Source organism: Passer domesticus, chromosome 12, assembly GCF_036417665.1.
Source record: "Passer domesticus isolate bPasDom1 chromosome 12, bPasDom1.hap1, whole genome shotgun sequence".
NCBI lineage: Eukaryota > Metazoa > Chordata > Aves > Passeriformes > Passeridae > Passer > Passer domesticus.
In genome coordinates this window covers 4,374,791-4,390,366 of record NC_087485.1, presented here as the reverse complement: position 1 = coordinate 4,390,366, position 15,576 = coordinate 4,374,791, and the positions used below count along the sequence as shown (strand labels likewise).

The 15,576-nt window shown below is 42.4% G+C and overlaps 1 protein-coding gene across 5 annotated transcripts in view; it reads left to right on the top strand.

The window, feature by feature from the left end:
- The window catches only part of GAN (gigaxonin), a 39,944-nt gene extending 26,226 nt beyond the window's left edge, over positions 1-13,718 (top strand). For all 5 annotated transcript variants that reach the window (XM_064387308.1, XM_064387310.1, XM_064387311.1 and 2 more), the window contains one exon: positions 41-13,718. In XM_064387308.1, coding sequence (XP_064243378.1) covers positions 41-222 — 182 coding nt within the window. In that variant the 3' untranslated portion in view covers positions 223-13,718. The remainder of the gene's footprint in view (positions 1-40) is intronic.
- The last annotated feature ends 1,858 nt before the right edge of the window (positions 13,719-15,576 follow it).

The following is a 15,576-nucleotide window of genomic DNA, read 5'->3' as shown; positions in this document are numbered from 1 at the left end:
TGAGTTTTAAGCATTTCATCTCTTTTTTTCATTAATTCAGGTACAAACTATGACTATGTTAGGGAGTTTAAGAGGAGCACGGGCACCTGGCAGCGCACCAAGCCGCTGTTCCCCTCGGACCTGCGCCGGACGGGCTGCGCAGCGCTGCGGATCGCCAACTGCAAACTCTTCCGGCTGCAGCTGCAGCAGGGATTGTTCCGCATCCGCGTTCCTTCTCCGTGACCCGTGTGCTGCCAGGGGACCAGACTGGAAGAGTTCTGTGCAGTCCACCATAATCTAGCTCTATTTAAAGGAAAAGCTGAGAAATTACAGCTGAAAATTACACTGTATGCTGTGCTTTGGTATGGTAACTGTTTTTGTTTTAAATGCTTACAAAGCTTGAGTCTCAGTACTTGTTTCGGGAACAAATAACTTAAGTACACATTAAAGAGAAGAGAGGGGGAAAATAAAAGGGGAGATCAAGGAAACACCTTCAGTCGTAACCATTTGGAGTTTAAACTTTGTTATTGAAGGAGGATTTTGTGTGTGAAACTGGTGGGAATCGGTTTCCTTTGGCAAAGCTTATTGAAAAGCAAAAAAAAAAAAAAAAAAAAAAGCTTTCAGGTGCGTTTCCCCTGCGGGGAACTGATACGAATCCATGTGCTATCTGGAACTGGATAGCTGTAATACACAGAAGCTACACGATAACCAACCTCCCTGGTGTGCTGCTGTTGGAGCATGAGGCCACAGGAGGCGTTGGTCGTTGCACCTTTTATTTCTAGTCCTTTCTCAAAAGATAAGGTCTGTGCCTAAAAAAATGGTGGAGGTGTGTACATACGGTTTTTCATTCATTTGCAATGGTTTCATTCTGACAAATATTTTTAATATATATAAAATGGACTAATCTGAAATGGATACACCCCGGAAAATGGATACAGTACACCACAAGAAGTAAACAGTTTTTTCCTACGCTGTCATTCGAGTAGCCTGATGAACTGGTCTGCAGGTGGGTGGTGTGTGCTTCTGGGTGGGCTTTGGTGGCTGTTTTCCTTGAAGTGAAAAGGGAAGACATGTTTGGAACAGTTAGTGATGATTGCTGCTTTTGGTAAGAGCAAAAGGACAAACTAAGTAGATTGTGTTCCTTTTTACTTCAGATTGCTTGCAAGCTAAGAATGGTTTTTAAGAATGAGGATTATAGAAAGGTGTATTTTATGTCTCTTAGAACAAAGGTGAAATATGACAAGGATATATTTATTTTGCAAAAAACATGGGGTTTGGACTAAGAGTTAAGGAAAATGTGTACAGTGACTTTAAATTGGGATCAAAAGTTGGTTTACTAATGATTTCTGTGCTACAGTACAGTCTTGTTTACTGCTGTCTGATTTTGAAAGCTGGGTTTTATGGTGTGGTTATAGTGAAGAACTTAGTATCTTTATTTCTTACTAAGCCTTGTTCACATCAGTAGTGATATTTAATTGACTTTTGTTTGTAGTCAAGATCAGCTGGTAGAACAGTTTTACCTCAATTTTTGATTTCTTTGTTGTTGTGATGGGTGGGACATAACCTGTATTTATTTAAAAGGAATAAAATGGGAGAGATGGAAAATAGAAATAATACCTCCTGCCCTTCAGAAAAAGAGACTTTGTACAACCAGTATTATAACTACATACAAGACTTTCCACTCTGCAACTCTGTGGACCTCAGACAAGCCAAACTCTGCCCTCACTTGTGTTAGTGTAAACCTTCATCATCTTTATTGAAATCGTCTTACATACATTGAAATATGATCCCAAACTAGTTCAAAATATTGGTATTTCACTAAATAGTCCTGGAAGAGCCATTCTGAAACTTAATTCTGCTCAGTCCTTCCATAGCACTGATGTGGGGTTGGAATGACTGATTCCTCAGCAGAGGAGTGTGGGAGGGTGGGGAAAAGGGCAGCAGCCAATCCACTGACCTTTTTTTATTTTTATTTTTATAATGCTGAAGTGCTGCAAAACTTGAACTATATACATCGATTTTCTGACCTATATTAGTTGGCATATTAAAAAGTTTATATATTTATGCATTGCAGTAAACTTGGTGTGTGTATATATATGTCTTTAGATTTTAAATTTATATATAATGCTTTACTACAGAAATGTGAACCACTATTTCCATCCTTGGCTGGCTTGTGAAATAAATCAAGTGCTGTTAGTTTATCTGTTAAACTTCCCTTTTTTGAAAAATCTTACATGGATCAATTTTTTTTTCCTCAGACAAAGTGCCAAGATCCCATATTCAAAAGTGATGAATGTTCCTAAGTATCTGTTTCACTTTGAGCTCAGTTTTCTAAGTGGCTTGGAAAACTTCCGAAAATGTTATTCAGAATATTGCCAGCTGCTATCTCCCGAGTCCCTGTAGCTTCCCAGTACACTTGAGGGCATTCAGCATCCAGAAAACGTAAGTGATAAATGCACATGATAAATCCAAGTAAATACTCTAGCAGTGTTTTGCAGCTCAAGTTACTGAACCAAATGTTTACACTTAGAGTAGGATTAACACTAGGTGTTCTTAATGTGTTTTTTTTAAAAAGAAAACATAAATAAAACAAATCTGCTGTTGATTGGAGCATGTTGCGAATGCACTCAGTGAGATTTGACCAAGAAGTTTAAGCCTCTGTACCTGAACCAGTCACAAACTGAATTTCTGAGCACATTGTATTTGTGTTATTTTCCATGTGGCTGGAGACCAAGTCTCCAGGGATGCTCTCCAGGGGTTTTGGGCACGTGCTCAAGATTTAGGCACTCCTGAGATCTCAAAACTGGCTTCCTTGGCCTTGCCTAGGGATGGGACCATTCCCCATCTGCACTGTCTGTGGGACTGATCCAGGAGCTGTTCTAGCCTCTGTTGTGTGCAGAAGGGAAGGGATGTGTCTTCCTGTGTGTCTGTCTGTCTGTCCAGCTCTGATCTGTGAGTGCATCCCTTGGATTGTGCAATAACCAGGTTCCATTTCCCTCTGAATTTGGAGTGAGGCTCAGAAGCCGAGGCTCCCCTTTCTGCAGGGATTGTACCAGTGGTGGTGTAGGAGTGAAGAGGCAGAGCTCACCTCTGACTTCTCTTTCTCTTTTCCAAGGGGTGGTTGACTTCAGAAAGGGAGGGAGGCTGTGATGGTACCAGAGGTGCTGAGAGCAGGGAGGTCACCAGTTTGCTGAGTGTTGAATGTGCAAACAGCTGGAGATTGAACTGGCTTCACTGGTAAATGCCACCACTCAGCTGTCCCTGCTCTCCTGGCACTGTGTACCCCTGCACATCATGGCTGAGCCCCATGGGAAACAACTCAGGAGTTTTTCTGAGTTGCAGTCTGGGGGTTTTAGGTGGTTTGGCAGTTTAGGAACTTGTTTAAGTTGTCCTTGCTTAGCACAGTGGCCTTAATTCCTCCCAGCTCATGAGTTGGCACTGACATTCAGCCAGGTCCTCCACAGGTGACTGTTTGAATGTGTGTCCTGGCCAGCTGTCCATGCAGGATGAGGGCTGGCTGGGCCAAATTGAGCTTGAGGCACTTGGGCTGGGCCTCTGCATCTGTTTTCCTTTCCCTGGTGAGGAATTGGACCAACCCCAGCTACTGAAATCAGAAAATCACCAAATACAGGGTAAGAATTGTGGAAGATGGAATGAGTGGTGGCTTTTTTCTCCCCTCACTCCATCTCTCCCCACAATGCCCCCAAGAAAAGTTTCTTCCTTTTTTTCATGTGCCACAGATAATTTTGGAAAAACTTTGGAGTTGTCAATTTTAGGGGAAAAGTGGGGAAAAAATATATGCTACTGTAAGCACACAGCAGTGGCCTCTGTGCTTGTTTTACACTTGTAGCCATGTTGCTGCTCTGCACAGCAGAGAGAGATTACAGAAGCAGAGGTGTAAAGTGCTGTTGCTCTCATAAAATAAATCCCTTGAGTTTCTGAGGGAAGCACATGCCTGGCCTGGCTCTGTTCCTTACCTGGCCTTGACAGATGCTCATATTCCTAAAGAGTCAGGGTTGGATTTCAGATCCTCTCGCTTGCTGGTTTTATAACTTGAAGAAGAGGCATCCTGAAGAGTCTTCTGTTTTGTTGTACCACAGCAAGGTCTAGTTGTCCTTAAATATTTTGTCAGCTAATCCTTACATTTTAGTTATTGTGAAAGTGCTGTGTCAGCCCAGCTGCTTCTGATCAAGTGAATTTCTGTAGCTTTGAGGGTTTAAATTGAAGGCAAATTAATACAAAATTACACAAAAGGACAGAGGTGAATCTGAAACCAGAAGCTGAAAATCAGCAAACTGATAGCTGTGGGCAGGCTGTGTCCCTGGTGTTTGCACAGCACGTGCCTGGCACACAGCCTGCCTTCAGGAGCAGAGATCTTGATGAAAATAAGGTTTTTATCAGAGCTACTGAACCGCCTGGCTTATGAACTCCCCCTCCAGAGCACACCAGGCAGCTTGGTTGCTTTGCAATATTTCTGGTGCCTGCATGACTCAGTAAATGCACAAGTACAGGACTGAGGGGTCTGGGGAGGATTTCCCCTGTTTTAACTGCAGTTTCTCTGTTTGTTCCATAAGTGCTGTGCAGGGGCTCTGCTACCATGCATGTGCCATGCAGAGTGGAGGATGCAATAACAAATCCAAGTTGTTACAAGTGCCAAACTTTTGGGTTCTTCTGTGTATAACAATAATTCAACTGTTCTACAAAAATACAGATGTGCTTAAAATTCACTGTGTTCCAAAAAAGAGCAGTGGTTCTTTTTTTCAAATGAATGCTATTGAAAGCAATGTAAATCTGATTTTTTTTTTAAATACTGTTCTGCAGGTTTGTGTTACTCTTCACAGCTGCCTTGAGTATCACTCCATGTGATGCATATGGACACTTTGCTCTTTACTAGAGCACTGGTGCCATGCAAGTACATAATAAAAGGCAGCTGACAACAGGCTTTAGTATTTAAAATTATAACTGTTTAGATTAAGTGCAATTTGTTTGCATTTATCGACCTGCAGAATGAAACTGTGCCTCGGGAAATGTGGCTGTGCCCAGGGACGCAGGCAGACTGAGCATTGTAACTAAGGTGTGGTTTGGTGCCACTCACAGCAATGCTTTCCAAGGAATTATATTTAATTTAGTGTTAAATGGATCCTTTCTGCCTCTAATTTAGCACTGAGGATTTGGGGGTTGTGTGCTCTTTAGCTCTTTGGAGTACTTAAATGGCTACTTCAGGTGGGTGGGAGGGGTGTTAATTGCATCCGTGTTTGTAGAAGCTGCTATTTCCATCTTCCCAAAGGAGTATTTCCTTTTCCCGTTCAGGGCTGAGTACGGGCCCGTGTTTCAGTCGTCACTGCTGCAGCCTTTTGACATTTGCCATTTTCTGATGCTCTTCCTTGTTTTTTCTTGGAGCTGTGTTTCCAGGGCACATGGTCTGTGAGAGAAAAGCACAGGGCTTGGGAAGGTGAGCCAGTAAAAGCTCAAGGCAGTGGGGTTTGGGGGAAACTGCTCATTTTCTGTGGGGGTCACCTCTGTGTGCTCTGAAGTGTATGAATAAGTTTGGTACCTGCTCTCCTTCATCCCTGTGGGTTTTGGTGTGGGTTTTTTTCTTTTTCTTTTTTCTTTTTCCCCTGGGAAATTTCTTGCTGTAGAAAGGATTGTAGCCAGGATTTAAGGTGACACCTCTGACCAGCCATGCCCAGTGTGACACTGCTGCTGTGCTCCCGCAATCAATTCTCTCAAAATTTTGATGAATAAATTACCTAAAAAACATAGACTAAAGCCTTTCAGCTAGATTAACACCTGGTCAAAAGGATCAAGGGTAACAAAAGAATTAAACTGTGAGCCACTACCAATAGACGATTATATTGAAAAATTATCAGTGATACAAAATATGAATAATATTTTTTAAAATTACTTATTCTTGGCAGCTGCTTTTTAGTTATAAAACTATTTGCAATATATAAAGGACTTGTATAGAGTAATATTTGGAGGTGATTTGAAATAATCTATTGAAATGTCTTGAAAAGTGAGCTGGAAGATTGGAGCTTTTCAATGGAAAAAGGCTAAATCTTATGGCCAGCAGTTTTGCAGGGTTTCTGTGAGCAGAGAACACCTGCCAGAGCACTTCAGTCCATGAAGCTGCTCAATGCCACTGCCTACCTGTGCCCTTGAATTTGCATAATGAAATGAGGCAGTTCTGAGCCCTGGTAAAAGCTGACAGGTCTGATTACAATAATAGAAAGAAGAATCCCCTGTGTGTAATTAGTGTTATTTTATTGATAAAACATGTATTAATTTTTTTTTTTAATACTGGGGTCTTTTTAATTACCACCTTAGGCACTTACTTAATTTCTTTAAAATTTGTTTGACTTTCCTCCATTTCTTTTGAGTTAATGCTGAGACAACCTCAGTTTTTGTCGAGGGCAAGTTTCTTTCATCTGTCGTTCTAAACCTGTCAGAGCCTGACCGACCTCCTGCCACTGGCTGTGCACTTGTTTCACAAGTGTCATTGCTGTGCATTCTGTTATTGGGCTGCCAATTTCAGAACAGAAAAAAAAAAAACCCTGTGGAACAAATTTGTACCTGATGAAAGCAAAAGCCATTTTGGAAAGTTTAAATTTCCATCTGCAATAGGTAGCGTGCTACAAAAACCTGATCCTTGGCTGGGCTAGAGGATCTGTTCTGAACAACCTCACATGCAAAAGCTTTGGGTTTAATTAATCTGCTTTATGAATTTACACATGATATCAGGAAAGCGTTATCATCCCTGTCACTTCTTTTTCTGGTTTTATGCCTTAAAAAGCAAAGCCTGCTTATTTATTAGAGTGAATGAAGCAGTGCACAGGGGTATCTGCTGAGGTGATCAAGTTAAACACAGCTGACATTCTGTAAAGCTCTTGCTATAGTTTCTTTCTGAGGGGAAGCCGGGGATTGCCCTCTTAAGAAATACTTTCAAACCCTTTCAGAGCTGGTCTTAAACTAGTCCAAAGGACTCCTGACTCCTTTGGGTTGCTTAGAGAACATGAAGTCTGTTCTACCTTTTGTTTGCTTGGGGAAACACCTGCTAAGTCAATTTTAACCTTTTTTTTTTTTTTTTTTAATCTTGACTTCCAAAACCTGAGTGGTTTGCCTCTTGCAATTGAAACATGTTTGTATTTAAGGGTCTGAGTACTGCATTTTGCAATGCATGGTCCTGCCTTGGTTACATGATGTAAACAGCAAGCTGTGTTCTGGGGGGCTCCTGGAAGCTCCTTTACAGGGCTGAGGGGGAGAAGGTTCAGTACAAGATTCTCTTACACTGCACAAGCCTTGCTGTGAGTGTCAGATGGGGCAGGAGGCTGGGTTTGGTACAGAACTCATGGAATTCCCATCACTGACTGTCCTCACTGTTTGGACCCCCAAAGCCCATCAGGGGCAGGTCCTGGGTGTTCCATGCACGATGTTTCCTCTGGCCTCAGGCGTTTTCTCTTTTGCTGTTATTACAGGATTTTGCTTTCACTCTCCCTCTGAACACAGAGCCTGTGCCCATGGGCCTGGGAGCACAGCTCCTGTGGGTCAGAGGGTGGCCACACCAACTTCTCCCTCTGGCTTTTGCACATCTCTGCACATCCGTGTGTGTGGGGACAGTGCTTAGTACACAATGAAATGACTTTTCATGGAGCTGGTAAAACTGATGCCAGCAGGTCAGAGATCACCTGAACACCTGTAAGCAAAGCTGCAGGTAGAGCAGGTGTAGCCCAGTCCCTCGTGTGTGTCACTGTGGCTGGAAGCCTTGTCCTGGGGGGAAAAGCCCCTATTCCCAGCTACCTCATTTTTAGTTTCTTTGCACTTTGTCAAATATTTTTTATTTTGTTTTGTTTTAAATCACATTTTGTCCTTCAATTAAAAAAAATCTAAAAGCAGACAAGAAGCAGGACAGAATGGTACTATTGCCCAAGGACAGTTTAATTTCATTTTAAATTAATGTTTCTGTACAAAAAGACCAAGGTTGACCTGCAGCTGCTGTAAAAAGTAAATAAAAATCTCTATTACTTGATAGTAACTATTTTACTTGGAAATGAGAGTAGCAATTGAAAGGCTGTCTTGATGATATTTAATTAGGAAGAGATCTGTTTAAAAAATAGAAGTCTCTGCTCTTTTAAGGACAGATCAGATAGTTTTCTCTCTGCCTGTACTCTGCTCTCACTGTTTTGCCTGTGAACTTGATACATTATCTCAATAGAGAGAATCACTGATTTTTCTGTAATGACTAATTAGATATTTTTCTGTGGAGTTCCCCATTTAATCACCTGCAGAGGCAAAGCTGTTCAAATCAATACCTACATTCCATACCTGAACTTATGTCATTTACCATTTCTTTGTGATCTTCAGGTATGTGGGGTTTTGCTTAGATTGAAAAAGTTTTTTAAGAAGTGTCTTTTCTTCTGCTTCTAAAGGTGCTATTTTGACATAGTTTTGAATTCCTTACACTGTGCTTGACTTCTAAAGTACCAATATAAGCTGGTAATCAGCTTGTGTTTGTTCTGTGGAGTTTTTCTTTGAGTATTCAATCTCTATTTTGAAAAGCATCCCTTTTCATAAAGATGGCTTCCAAACTGTCAAAGGCCTTAAGAATACAAAATATAATGGAAAATGCTACCTTCTTCCTTTCTTTGTAAAGGCAAAACCAAGAAATGCTTCATAGAAAACATCTTCCTCTAAAATTTTGAGGAGCAGCTCATACTAACTTTGAATTCAATGTAGCAAACATTTTAGTGGCCATGCACAAATAGTAGGGGTGAAACAAGGAGCTATTCATAACTCTGCAGACTGTACCAATTAGCTGCTAATTCCAGAGCCTTCCATTAACATCATGCTGGCAATTCCATAAATATTAATCTTCCCAGGCTTGGTCCCAGGACGTGGCTGTGTGTCTGGGAGACGCTGACCCATGTGGCTGGCAGATCACTGGGATGTTGGGCCCGGTGTGGGGTTTGTCTCTGACCCCTCCTGCTCAGCCTCCAGGGTTTGGGTGCCACAGGTGCTCAGGAGGAAGGAGGAGGGAGCTCCAAGTGCTGCCATTGCAGTGACATTGGCTTTGGCACTCCAGGGAGAGGCTCTTGTAGACACAAGCCATGGAGGAGAGAGCTGAATTTTAGTCCTGCATAGGAACTTTGTTGTCCTTTTTATGCTGTCTTTATTTTTGTCTGATCCGTATTATCAGGTTGGTTTAAGCCTTTGGTAACTGTTACAGGAAGGTTTTTCTTTCTCTGAAGCACATAAAGTCCTACTCCTGCCCTGTCTGAAGCAGCAGGAAGGATCAAGGGTTGATGTTTGAATTTGTCCCATCTCCACACAGCAGGTTATTTATTGCCTTCTTGTGGGCTCTGCAGTCCCAGTGCTGTAGCATTTCTCAGCTGTGTTACTCTAAGAGCCCTTTAGCTTTTGAAAAGAGTCCAGAGACTGCCTTGTCCTTCTCCTTCACACATTGGGTGCTGCCCTCTGGACCATCCGAGCTCATCCAGGCTGTCACTGCAGAGGAGCCACCGGTTGGTGGCCTCACAGGAGTGTCTGTGTTACCTGCACAGCTGAAAACCAGCTGATAAATGAGAGGGGCCGTGGAGAAGCTCTACTGGGCTAGCAAATTCCTGATCCTCAGTCTAGGGAAGGCTGAGGAGCAGCATCATTCCTTGCCTTGCAGCTGCTCTCTGCTGCACAGGTAAGGATGAGTCCACACTGTCCCTTACGTAAGGGTCAGTATAAAGATTTATGGGCTGTTCAAGGAGATCCACTATTTTGCATTTGTTGTATTTAAATCTGAAACTTCTGGAGCTATGGAACTGTGGGTTCTGGAACTATGTCTGCAGTGTGGAACCACAGTTACTTGTCTAAAGAGCTGCGGAGGTTCTGGCCACCAGTTTTTCTACTGCACTTTTTTCTTTTTTTGATAAATCAGAGACGTGAAACTGCATCCCAGTTTGTATGCCCACTGCTTCGTAACCCAGAGTGGGACCCTGATAAGCTGGAATTGTTTTATTTTACCTTCAGAAGGAAAAACTAAAATTTCATCACATTAGATGTTGTATCTTCAGAGTTTTCCCTCAGTAAACCATATTTATTGAGTCCCATGAATCTTATGAGATTGGGTTAAAGAACATGACTGTATTATAAGAATGATAACTAGTGTACTTAGCCTAACTTTGTACAGTACAAATAGTCTCTTGTATCTTAAGAGAATGAAACAACTATTGAATAATCCAATTGTGATATCTGTATTCCATGAACCAAGTAATAGGAGGGTGTTGGAATGTGATGTCACATTGCTGCCCCTCTCCTAAAGGTTCAATGTTCTGTCAAATCTAAGATCTTGATAATTACCAGGATATTGTCAGAATATATTGCTACCTTTTCTACAAAAGGCACATTGGTGTGGTGAGGTAAAAACACTCACCTGTTCTTTACCATCTGTGGCATGCAGCTGGACAGCAAGAGTTATCCCCATCATCCAGCTGTCATGTTGACTCCTGTATAACAGATGTGGTTACTGTTACAGGCTTTTTATGTATGTACATGTTCTGTGGGTCCTTCTGTGCTTTGTGTGGGAATGGAGTTTTAGCTTTTATGTTTCCACCCCAAAATCGTTAGAAATGAATTGATTAATCACTTGGGGGCAGGGTTTGGAATGCTCTGATTGGAGTATGTTCTGTTTAAAACAGGGAAAAATAAGACATAAATGCTCTTTGACCTCAATCAAACTATGCAATACAGCACACCAGAGAGCTGAATTCCTTGTGATACAGAAGTGCAGCTCCTGTGTCCTTCCAAACCCAGTCCTTGGTCCAAGGTTAGGAGAGCTTGTACTCAATGGCTGCCCAAGAATCTCGTAGCCAGATCAACTCCAGTTCACTGCTTTTGCTCCTGCCCCCTTGCCTGGCCCAGCAGTTTAGCTGAGTCAGGTTATTGGGTGTTTTGGCTTGGAATGATGTGATCTCCATGTGTGTCCCTCCTGTTGTCCCATGGTGTTGTCAGCTGGAGCTTGTCCTGTAACCCCACCGGCCACTTCACCAGGTTTGCACCTCCCTGCCCTCGAGCATGTCAGGTGTTTGGGGCTTGCTGTGCCCCCTGGGTTGGTGTTGTCTTGCTTTCCCTGTGTCAGTCAGTTGTGGATCTGGTGCTTACAGTAAAGAATCCCTGTGATGTCTCCAATCAGTCCAAGTATGTTTTCATTTCTGCTGCTTCTGTGTGAGTTGGATTTTTTTGCTTCTGTGGCAATTCAGTGATAAATGCTGTTGTGGTCAGGACTGCTGGTAAAGGTTCTCTGTTCTCCCACTGCTTCATTTTTCCAATGAAATTTGTTCCTTGTGTTCCTCTTCTTCCCCCTGTTAAAAACGGGTACAGTTTTTCCTGGTTCTGCCTCCTGTGAGGAGCTCTCCTCTCCCACGTGATCCTGAATTCTTCATTCACTGAACCCCCCCCTGGACCTCATACAGTTTCTGCCTCCTAACTCCCTTTACTATTTTGTCTCTCTTTAATTCAGATTGACCTCGATTTCTTTCTCTGATTCCAGACAGGGATTTTGGTGCATAGCCTGGGAGACAAGCAGGAAAGCTCTTTCTGTGTGCATCCATTCCCTCCCCAGCACACGCAGTGTAAGGGGCTCAGCCTGTTCTGTTCCTTCCCCCAGGTTTTTCCTAGTGCTAAGCAGACCACAGGCTGAAGCCATTTCTTATTTCTTTTGGTAACTGAAAATATTAGGAGATTTTCTTCTTCAGAAATAGCCACTGCAGGTAAGCAGCTGGCGTGAGAGAGGGTTGTTATGCTTCCATATTCAGTATTTTTAATTGAGGAGCAAATAATTTATTTTGGGGGAAAATGTAAATTTTTTTGTATTTGTACGTCAAAGTGGCCTTTATAGGAAAAGCACATAAAATATTTAGATTAAAATTGCTTAGTTGTGTAATTTCAGTGGGGATTTTTGTATTGACAGGGTTTCTATGCATTTTTCAAAATATACTTGCTGTTTTGTGTTAGAATTATTGGAAATCTTTTAAAAAACATGTATTACTACATTTTCCATGGTTGATCCCTTTACTATCATTCCTTTTGAATACTAAAAAGATTTTAATTAACCCTGTAAATTATTTTTCCCCACAAATATTTGCATTAAGTCAGTATAATGAGTTATAGCATGGGTATGTAGCTTTAAGGGAATGTGCCTAGTAGTGCAGCTTAATTCTGGAGAGATGTGTTTGCAGAAGGGCGGTACAGCAGCGTTTCAGTTGCACTTAAAACACTAAATTAGGAAATTAAGTTTTTGCTGTACCTCTGTAGGGTCTTATTAAACCATGTCCATCCTGTATTGTTTACACTTGAGCATTATTTAACTATGTATTATTTGTGCAGTTTGCAGTTCTCTGTTCTGTCAGGATTATGTGAACTTTAACAGGTAGGAAAAGTTTTGGAGTGTGTGGTGTCCTCATGGGTTTGAGGTGAGTTTGGGGAGGGAGGAGAGAGGAAAGTTAGATCCATTCGTGTATTTCTCCATTTAATTATGTACACATTTTCACATTAGATGGGACTGAATAACTGAAGTTACAATTGAACTGTGAGTAAAATCAGTGGTTTGGGGGTGGGGGAAATGAAGGGCTTGCAGAACTTCAGGCAAAAACCCTTTAGTTGCACTGTGGTACAACTGCCCTGACTGCCTGTGCAAAGCATAGCCCGAGGGGACACATCAGACCCATCAATTTTTCTGGTTTTACTTTCTCTTCTCGAGGTGTTGCTGCAAGGTTTGCTAAGTAGGACCTTCCCAGGAATGTCTATCAACTGAGACTTGAGTATTTTCATTTTATGTTTGTAGTTTTAATTTTTGTTCTTGTTTCTGTTTCATAGGAGATCCCACATGTTCACAGGTTAGTGTAAGTGCAGGCTTTCAGGTGTAGCACCAAATGAGCGTTTGATGCAACCATGCATTCTGTAATTAAAATGTGCAATTCTAATGGCACTTTGACCCATTGCTGAAACACTGGGTTTTGCAATTGAACAAACTCAAAAATTGAAAACACTCTGTGTCTTCATGAGATGTCTTGAAGGTGAAGCAAAAGGCAGTTACTCCAGTTGTACCCATGATAATTTGATTTGATTTTTTTTAATAGTTGTATGGTCTGTTTTTACAAAAACACTCATTTCTTGGTTCACTTTAGTTGCCATAAATTGCCCAGTGCAGAGTCTGGTCCACCTCCATTTGTTTATTTTCATGGAGTAGTTGCACAAAAACTGGTAACAGCAAAGTAGGAAAGCTCTTTGGTTACTCACCAGTAGCTTCCCTTGCAGAATTGCTTTGTGGCTCACACATGGTATGGAAAGGGACACGGGAATTTTCCTGGATTCAGTAGCACTCGCTTTGTTTACGTGTTCAGTAGAACATTGGGTGACTAAAGGGAGGCTCCCTTTTTAAAGTATTTGACTTGTGCTTTGAGGACTTAGTTGCCACTGTGCAAATTGTGCTGTAATATTGTACCAAGGATCAGTGAAAGTGTTTTATCTTTTTTAATGTCGTTTGTATTTGACCGGGTTTTATAAATGTAAGAAAACAGAGTGTTGTATTTTGATCTGAAATTTGCGTATGGTAAAAGTAACTTTGCTTTATGTATTGGAGGTTTGTTCAGAACTTGAATCATTTTATAGAAGGGTACAGACCAAAATTAATTGTCTTAAAGGTGTTTAATAAATTAACCAAATAAAACATTGATTGTTTGAAAACTTGTTAACTGCACCTTCTGCTTTTTTTTGTTAATTTTAAAAGGAAGAACGTAGTTTTCTCTCAAGGTCTTACAAAATGTGAAAAAAAAAAAAGAAGTAGATTTTATAAATATCATCTCCCATGAGTTATCTGTTTTATTATTAAACATTCCAACATGCCAGAAGTTTAATCAAAGGGGAAAACCCAAAGGAAATAAATGGAGGAGGAAAGGCAATGAGGAAATGAGGGGAGGCGGGATCAGCCCCTCCCTGGCTCTGCCCAGGCAGTAAATGCTTCTTGTTGCTGGGCCGTGGATGTTGTCAATGGCCACTCCAGGAAAATGGGAGTGGGAAGGAGCTTCTGCTCACCTGGAAAAGCTCTCATGGTTGTTTCAAGGTGGCCTTTCTCCCCAGCAGTCACCTTCACTCGTCCCCTTCACAAATACTGCTCTTCCATGTGACCTTTCAAAGAGGAGGAGAAAAATATGTGAAGCATAACTGCTCCCAAGGGCAGGTACAAACAGCTCCTTCCAGGGCTGCTGATATTCCGACCCTTGGCTGTGTCACAGCGTGCAGACGCAACCCCTGCAAGTTCAGAGACCTGCACATTTTTAAGATGCCAAGCAGCTGCAGCTCCAGTTGAGCAATATTCCACCTCTGTGCTGTGCTGCTGCCTGCACTGGGGCACCGGCCCTTGCCTCTGCTGGGGCTGCCTCCCCTGGGCTTGATCTTCAGGAAAATACCCAGAGCTCTTTCTGCCTTTTCCTAAACAAAAGGACTGAGGCAAGGCCAAATGTGAGGTAGGAGTCAAGGAAAAGCTGAGGTTTGGGGCAGCTGGGGCAAGGGGAGTGAAGGGGAAAGGCAGTAGCACGGCTTCAAAGCAGAATGCAGAAACCAGGTGCTGTAAATACATGTTCTAAAAGAGGTGGTGGGAACTAGGACAGAAAAATTAATATTTGTTCCATAAATCCCTTTCCTTACTTAGTTCCACAGCCATACCAAGGTCCAGGACTGCCAGCCAGGTTGTTGCAGGGAGCCTGAGGCCTCCAGTGTAAACACAGACTGATGATAGGGAATCTCGTGTTGATTTACCCTTGTTGCTGGTGTTCCTATGGTTATGGCTGTGTAGATGGGCTCTGCCATATCTCCCCTCTCTTACTGAGTCTTGGAAACAAAGACAGGAGGGTGAACTTGGATTTATCTTTATTCCACAGCCTGGAATCGTAACAGAAAAGGAAGAGGGCTGCAGCCTGGTTTCCTTTACCTCGTATGCACAGTGATACAACTTTTGAAGTTCCCGTTTCTGCCTCTTTTTAACCCCTCAAATTTTTTTCCTTAAGTCTCACAGGAGAAATCCAGAACTGGTTCTTCAAACAGGATTTTCAGCTGAAGCTCTTGATGCCTGGGAGCAAGGCCTCTCAGTGCCTCTTTAACTGCCAGATACTTGCCAAGAAGGCAAAGCATTACGTTTACGCAACCGGACTTGTGACTCTGGTGATTTCTGTTTCACAGGGAGTCACAGCTGTTCACCAGCTTCTACCTCACCCTGAGAGAGGAGTGTCCCATCAGCTTTCTCCTGGCAGGAATATGCTAGGAGAGGCATGCAGCTGGCAAAGGATCCCTGCAGGTTGGAGCTGCTGTAGAGGCATCTGGGTGTGTGAGCAGCCCCAGCTTTGCTGAGCCAGGCTCTTCCCAGGGCTGGTCCTCCTTGGTGAGAGGTGGCATCTGTGTCCTTTGCGTAGCCCAAGTTTTGGAGCCACCTTGTAACAGGCTGAGTTTTCCAGGTGAAAAACAGGCTTCTGGCCTTCAGAATCTCAAATCAAGCAGCCAGACCCTGCTGTTCACCGAGTTCCATTTTATTCAGTTGTCCCCTTGCACAAAGACCAC